Genomic DNA, 8187 nt, shown 5'->3' on the forward strand with positions numbered 1-8187 from the left:
CTTTATAGTAGAATCAATCGACTCATCAACATTTTTATGAGAATGCTCTTGACATAACACACACTTTCAGATAACAAAGCTCCCAACAACGTTCATTGGTTTAGTTATTTTACAACTACAATGCCTACTCTAAGAAAGTAGGAATCCAGCATTGATTCTTTATGTTGATTTTCACAATTCATTTGTGAACTATAGTCTTATTTGGTCGACTTTGGATGTGTGCCCTTTAATTTAGGAAGAACAGAAGTATGCGCGTACAAAAAATCCAAGTTCCTCTTCTACAAAACGAAGTTATGGCACGTCGAGGAGCATATGCGAAACATGCATGCCGGTCTCAAATAATAGATGCGAGTGTGAAAGTTCCGTGATCATACTCTATAATGAACCAAGTAGAATTGAGAAAAATGATTCATACAACCCACCTAAGTATAATTGGAATTAGATGTTGCAAGTAGCTAATTGCTTATATTTGAAATTATGTCAAAGTGGAAATATCACATTTCCACCCGAGAACAAGGGAATATTCCAGGACACTCCAAACTATGAGGAAGTACTACTTTCAAGATTTAGGATACGTTAATAAATTTAGACAATCTCTTTCAAGAAGCGGGTTCAAAATTGATGAATCAATAGACATTATACGACGGAGTATGGTGACAAGGAGTATGACTAGGACGCATGAAGTATACTTTATAAGTTTTAGTTAAACTTTCCATCTCTAGGCATGAAAGTTTCACTTTTATTGCACTATGTTTTACTTTCATCATTAATAAAACACGTCATCTAAAGTGATTTATTTTAAAAAATGGACATAATATAAGTATGTGGAACGATCAAGTAGTCGAATTCTACGCATGAAGTATACCTTATAAATTTTAGTTAAACTTTCCATCTCTAGGCAGGGAAGTTTCACTTTTACTGCACTATGTTTTACTTTCGTCATTAATAAAACACGTCATCTAAAATGATTTATTTTAAAAAATCGACATAATATAAATACGTGGAACGATCAAGTAGTCGAATTCTAAAGAAAAGTCATTAATGATGGTCCAAGATCATAACTGTTCTTCCAGAAAAGTACATACCTAAACTATAAATCAGTTAGGACTTGTTCAAATGATAGGATATTAATAGTTGCTTTCGTGTGTATATATTTAATAATACCTGACCACAAAATAAAATTTTTGTAGATCACAAATAGATGTTTAACTTAGTCATAGATTTTAAAACTTTAATTGAATATTAATCAACCACTAAAAATTAACGACTTCATCTGTTTACAATCTTTCATTCATTGAGAAAATACCTTACGAGAAGGGCTGATTTACAAATGAGGAGTTATCATACCAATTCGCTTTCATCCTTTCTTGTTCTAGCTCAAGTATAACATACTAACATGTACTATTTTATTTGATATTTGTTCAATTACTTTTTTACCCGCAAATGCAATATAGAAATTAGGTTCAACAACGATGATAGCTTCCAACATATCAAAACTGGGTTGTCAAAGGGAGCTTAGTTTCCATCCGGATATGCAACTTTGGATTGTTGTTGTATATTTAGCTGAGCTCATATTACAGCTACCACACGTATATATGTATATATTGTGAATTTTCATTTTCATGAGTCAAGAGCGGTTAGCATGTCCATTTTATATTTTTATATCCTTACACGAAATGTCATAATTTCCAATTTTTTATGATGGCATGACTCTGGCATGTGACTTGTTCTACATTTTTCACAATTTATTTATTTATGTGGTAATTAGGTCCTTACCAAGTTCTTTTTCCCGATATTTATTTATGAAAATTTCAGAATTACCTATGTATTTTGCAAAATCGCTTCTTCTTCTTTTTTTTTTTTTAAAATAAAAATAAAATTTATACTACAATTTATAACATCTGAACTATTATGCACTAAAATTTAGGGATCCCATGTTATCGAATCAAATATTGAGCATTGATTAATTCATTTTTGAAAATCTTTATTAAATAAAAATATCTTAATATCCGTAATTTCACGAATTCGGACATGGTGGACGGTAGAGATGGAGTCCCGATCACACTCCTTTGGTTGTCGTACAATTCATAGCTTTGAGACATAACTGACTACCTGTTTTTGAGAAATTTTCTTAAACATTGCGTAGTTTGAAAATTCTTCATGGTATTAATTGGATAATTTGAGCTCATTGGAATTAACTAATTAAGAATAAAATAATTGTTGTTAGTACAAAAACTTCTAGATTTCGGTATGTTTTAAAAAATTGAATTTCTTCAAAAAAAAAATTTTTCCTTCAAATGTTGTAATTTTTTAGTTTTTGAAATAAATTTCAGTAACTTCTAGAAAGTCTTCGACCAAAATATTTGGCAAATGTGATTAAAAATTGCATTTGTCACGGCCTTTGTTGCATATTTCAACTGAGAGTTGAGGACTAACAAAAAGTAATAAAAAGTTTTTAGTCCTTATACTAATAAAAAAATGACTATAAATATTAGATTTATAAAAGAATATTTTATGCAACATTCACAATGTTCAAATGTAATTTTTTTCAAAAAAGTTGGAGATCCCGGGATAAAATCCCGGGATTCAGTCCATGGGCCGAGATGCGGGCCCCGCATGTGTGAAGATCCAGGGTCGAGGCACCTCGACCCTAGAACTTATCCCCGGTTCTGAAGCATCGCTCAATTTTTCCCCCCTTTCCGTTCCATTGCTACCTGTACTGTATTCTTAAATGAATTAATGGCATTATCCCAGTTGACTTCTAAACTTTGATAATGTATTTGGTAGATTTTAAGCAGCAAATAGAGAATAGGTTTTGGTTTCTTATATAATAAACTAAGGTGAAAAACGAGTTGATAATTCAAATATGTGAATTAATTACCAAGTCTTTTTTGATTAGTAATTAATAATGCCTTCATATCATTTTCAGTTTGTTTTAACTTCAAAATCACACAACTGAGTCATACTTGGAACCAGTCATTAGAAGAACAAATGCATAAATAATACACCAAAATGTATTAATTAAACCAACTATTTTTTTATTTTTGTATTGATTAATACAAATTTACTGCTAAAAAATTATCAAAAGTCTCAATAACTGACTGCTTCTTAACTTACCTAATCAATTACCTGCTCATCTGTATCCCAATTTTGAAAGAAATTGGGACTAATTCTAACAAGGTTTTCAAGAAATGTGTGTATATATATGTGTGGAAGAATAAGCCATTTTCCATAACAAAAGGCACAAACAAATTTGGTTGATAGAAGAATAAAGTTGAGATTTTTCTGATTCTTTCTTCATTAGAAGCAATGGGGAGCTTCAGGGAACCCCATCTATGGGTTCTGCTAGCTCTTTTCTCCTTGATGGTGGCAAGTACAAGTGCCGACGATGGCTACAAGTCACCACCTCCACCACCTTACAAGTATGAATCACCTCCACCACCTCCTTACAAGTATGAATCACCTCCGCCACCTCCTTACAAGTATGAATCACCACCACCCCCTCCTTACAAGTACGAGTCACCTCCGCCACCTCCATATGTCTACAAATCTCCACCACCACCACCATACAAGTATGAATCACCTCCACCTCCACCATACAAGTATGAATCACCTCCACCACCTCCATATGTTTACAAATCTCCTCCGCCACCGCCTTATGTCTACAAGTCACCACCGCCTCCACCTTACAAATATGAATCTCCACCACCTCCCCCATACAAGTATGAGTCACCACCGCCCCCTCCTTACAAATATGAATCACCTCCACCACCTCCTTATGTCTACAAGTCTCCACCACCTCCACCTTACAAGTATGAATCTCCACCACCTCCCCCATACAAGTATGAATCACCACCGCCCCCTCCTTACAAATACGAATCACCTCCATATGTCTACAAATCTCCGCCGCCACCACCTTACATCTACAAGTCTCCTCCACCTCCGCCATACAAGTACGAGTCACCTCCACCCCCACCTTACAAGTATGAATCACCACCACCGCCTCCTTATGTCTACAAGTCACCACCTCCCCCTCCATACAAATACGAATCACCTCCTCCACCCCCATATGTCTACAAATCTCCACCACCCCCACCATACAAGTATGAGTCACCACCACCCCCACCATACAAGTACGAATCACCTCCTCCACCTCCATATGTCTACAAGTCACCACCACCTCCACCTTACAAGTACGAGTCACCTCCTCCACCTCCCTCATACAAGTATGAATCACCTCCATATGTCTACAAATCTCCACCACCACCTCCTTACGTCTATAAGTCACCACCACCCCCACCTTACAAGTATGAATCACCTCCTTACATCTACAAGTCACCACCACCTCCACCTTACAAGTATGAGTCACCACCACCACCTCCTTACATCTACAAATCGCCACCGCCTCCACCTTATGTCTACAAATCTCCCCCACCCCCACCTTACAAATATGTCTCACCACCACCACCACCCTACAAGTATGAGTCACCCCCGCCTCCACCTGTTTATCATTAGAATTTAATAACAAGTCCACCACCAAAGCATTGAAAGACCCCACTACCATTCACAATTTCAGTATCAACTTTTCATTTTAAACGTCATCTTTCCACAATAAGCTTTCTTCTGTTTTCTTCTACACGCAAATAAAGTTTTTTTATCCGCCCTTGTTGTGAAGTACTACAATACCTTCCAGAAAGGAACTACCTGGTTAGAAAAAGAAGGGACTCATAAGCTCCATATATCTGGGCCAGATTTCCAATCTATGTTGATGGTATTGCAGGTGTAGCATGTTTGTGAACTTTGAATCTGTTTTCCTTTTCAAGTTATTGTACCCCATGCAAACAATTAATAAAATTGGTTTATTATATCTTGATGGATAGGAATTAGATGTATGTTTCATGCTAATTTTCTTTGGTTCTATGTTTCTTTATAATCTTTATTGGACTCAATGCATCACGTTTCCTCTCAACTTCACATGCAAGGACAAATGGTAGACCCCATAACCTTCAGATAACATCACAGATATTGATTGTTTGCTGAGAATTAAGACGGAAAACCGTAGAAAAAATAGAAAGTGCAAAACTATGGAATGGGGTTTCATATTACTCTAGAACAAGAAAACAGGGATAGTTGACAAACGAATTCAGCCTTGAACGGTCTCCATGTATGCATAACACAATCATTAATAGAGACATAATTCCTTTACCAAAGAGCTTTCAAATGTATTTCGCTTCTCTGGTGCGCAGATCCTTAGCCAAATAATTCAGTGATGCCATTGTGAACGAGAATGCCAGTGGCAGTGACTAAATGAAAATTCATGGTAAATTTTTTCAGCCAAATTAGGGTACAGATGTTCTTGTTTGTGTGAAGCCAGTTGAAGCCAAAATAAGTATTGAACATATATGACTGAGTTATTTGCGAGTCCCTTCTTCTATATCTCCTTTCGCAAACCACACACCTGATTTGCCAGTTTCTACACAAGAAACCATGTCAAATCCTTAATTTTTGGCAGTTAACTTCTCAAAATTTCCACAAATTTTGTCCATCGGACATTATATGTGATTGAAGAGAAATTTGCCCACACCAAGTAATTCTGAGATAAATTTTGATTAGCTGGTGATTAGTCTTTCCTCATATTTTTCCAAGATGAAACATCAATCTTGGACTGAAGAAGGGAAAGATGTCACTTGCTTAGTTGTTTGGTCAGTAAAACTGCGAATTTAGTACATGAGAGATAGTGAGCAATTCGTAGGTAATTTCATCTCAAACAAATTAGTGATTAAGCACTATATGCTTCATTCTTGAATGAAACATAGTATTTCATACAATTAGTTGCTCCCAAGATGTCCCATAAAATTAAGGTGGTTGAAGTGAGACACCAAGTCCTTAAAGAGTGTGGTTCCAAGTGGCTTCCTTTGTGGTTGCTATCACCGCTTGATTCAACTTCAAAGAACATTTGGACTACAATTCTTCGCTTTCGGGAACACTATGAAATGAAATTGTTTTCTAGAAAAACTATATATTTTGTGGTGGAGGGAAATCGTTTTATCCCCTGCCCAATTCGGTTACAGAAGATAAAAAGCTTCAAACCGGGAAGATCCTAAATCACTAAACTAGGTCCAATGTATGAGATAATTTCAACTTGGGATGAATTAAAACATAATTCTAATTCCGAAGCTGCTAAATAACATTAACCATTGAGACAATTTGCACCCTATTATGTCATTTATCATCCATTATATAGATCTTTCAAGCCCTCAAAACATAAGCTGTTTGAGCCATTCATGAACATCATGAAAATTTGAAAGATAAAGCCATAAAGGATCGTGATCCATTTGTTTAAATCCTCAAAACTAACCTAAAGTTCATGGATCACTAAATTGAAATCTTTGTTTTGACAATAACAACATTGAAATTTTATTCATCCCTCAGAGTTAGAAATTACAGAATTGTCTTAAGCCCACATCAATCTTTATACAGTATAATATGAGCATATACATTCATCTCAATTATGTCCATTTCATTTCAACATTATCATAAACCCAAAAACACATCCCAGAATACCATACCTATGTTCTGTTCTGTCTCCCCCTCCAGTGCAACACCAATATCATACAAATACAGCAAACCAATTTCACCCTACAGTTTTGAAGGACTCATGAATGTGCCTCAAAGTTTCTTGATCCCTATTCCACTCTGGTGTTGGAGCATTAACGAAATGAGCATAAAGCTTATTCTTGGCACAAGTAACTGATATCAAGCTATGTGCACCAAGCCCATCAATCTCATACACATAGTAAACTTGCCCTTTTTCGTCCTTTCTCTCTTCTGATTTAACATTTTCTGCACTTGCAATCAGATCTTGCAAATCCACATCTGATAATGCCAAGTTGTTTAGCACAGTATCTTTTGGTGCAAGTTGCCTAAAACCTTCAAGAAAAGTTAGATATTCCTTTTCTGTCTTCTTCTTTGGATTGTAAAACTCACTATCAGTGCCATTAGTTCCTTTCTGTATCTTCGTTACTGCTCGTTCTTTCCATCCGTCTGGCACGTCATAGATGTACTCTGCGGATGCCTTCTTATCGGAGTTGCCTCCGTATCCGCCGTAGTTGGCTGCACTGGCAGCCGTTCCATAGTATAAGTAATAAGGAGAGTCTGCAAGGGAAGGTGGTGGGATGGTTAGAATTGTTGTGGCCAAGGCAGTGGCAGCTAGTGTGGTGGTTAATTTAGTTAATTGCGCTTTTGTAGGGAGGATATTGAGATGGGGTTTGGTTGGCGGCGGTGGAACTGGTGGTTTTGGAGGTGGTGAAGTGGTAGAGGAGGATGAAGAGAGGAGTGCTGAAGGAGAGAAAATTGCAGCCATGTAAAACTTTTGCTTGTGTAATCTGGATGGGTGGCTGTGGTTTATAGCTCTTATCCTATATGGTAGGGAAGTGGATATTATGTTACCAGGTGCGTTGCTGAGGTTCACCAATCATGACAAGGGATGGTGCCATGTCATCTTCAAATTTTAGGTCCAATGTGGATAGTGCACGTTGGTTTAGTAGACTCAAGTTTGATTGCATAGGAGAAAATAGAATTTATGGGAAAATTATTTTGCCGAAGTTTGAACTTTTAGACGTATAAAGATTCTTGTACATAATTTTATCGAGCGGGCCCCACTTATGTGAGATGGTGGACACCCTTATGTAACAAAAATTATGTACCTCTAATATTTTCCCTTTTGAACTGTGTTGTTGACTTCAAAATCCGTTCGACGGTATCATGAATTTGAAGAACCTCCAACAATAGCTTGACCACAAGAGACAGGTACATTTAATTCTAAGCTAATTATTACTTATACAGTGATATTCCGATAGATGTATGGTAACATCAACCTAAGTATAACACTTTAGACAATGTCTCGCAATGCATTTATCTTGTACCACCTAATCTTTGTCATGAGTTGTAAATACTCTTAATTGAAATAACAAATCAAAAATACATATTAATTTATATAATTCTTTTCATACTACTTTTTAATTATTAATTTTTTATTAAATATTATTCTTTAAAGGATATTTTTTTGTGTGTAACACTTATTATTTTCATTTCCTGAATTCTAGCATCAAATCAATTAGATTAACTTTACTAAGTTAATAAAATATTGAAAAATATGGGGGAAAATGCTGTAAAAAAAAAAAAAAA

At 35.9% G+C, this 8187-nt stretch overlaps 2 protein-coding genes across 2 annotated transcripts; one reads left to right on the forward strand and one right to left on the reverse strand.

Annotated features, from left to right (window-relative positions):
• The first annotated feature begins 3223 nt into the window (after nucleotides 1-3223).
• Nucleotides 3224-4873, forward strand: LOC111412479 (extensin-2-like). The gene has a single exon (XM_023043415.1). The coding sequence runs from the start codon at nucleotides 3310-3312 to the stop codon at nucleotides 4513-4515; it is 1206 nt and encodes a 401-aa protein (XP_022899183.1). The 5' UTR covers nucleotides 3224-3309; the 3' UTR covers nucleotides 4516-4873.
• A 1504-nt stretch (nucleotides 4874-6377) lies between these two features.
• On the reverse strand, nucleotides 6378-7405 carry LOC111412480 (thylakoid lumenal 19 kDa protein, chloroplastic). The gene has a single exon (XM_023043417.1). It carries the CDS (start codon nucleotides 7361-7363, stop codon nucleotides 6635-6637), a length of 729 nt encoding a protein of 242 aa, XP_022899185.1. The 5' UTR covers nucleotides 7364-7405; the 3' UTR covers nucleotides 6378-6634.
• Nucleotides 7406-8187: the final 782 nt, after the last annotated feature.

The sequence above is a fragment of the Olea europaea genome, chromosome 16, assembly GCF_002742605.1.
Source record: "Olea europaea var. sylvestris chromosome 16, O_europaea_v1, whole genome shotgun sequence".
Lineage (NCBI taxonomy): Eukaryota > Viridiplantae > Streptophyta > Magnoliopsida > Lamiales > Oleaceae > Olea > Olea europaea.

What these genes read in the sequence shown, in the direction of transcription:
- LOC111412479 (XM_023043415.1), top strand. Translation starts at nt 3,310, where the DNA reads ATGGGGAGCTTCAGGGAACCCCATCTATGGGTTCTGCTAGCTCTTTTC.
- LOC111412480 (XM_023043417.1), bottom strand. Translation starts at nt 7,363, where the DNA reads ATGGCTGCAATTTTCTCTCCTTCAGCACTCCTCTCTTCATCCTCCTCT.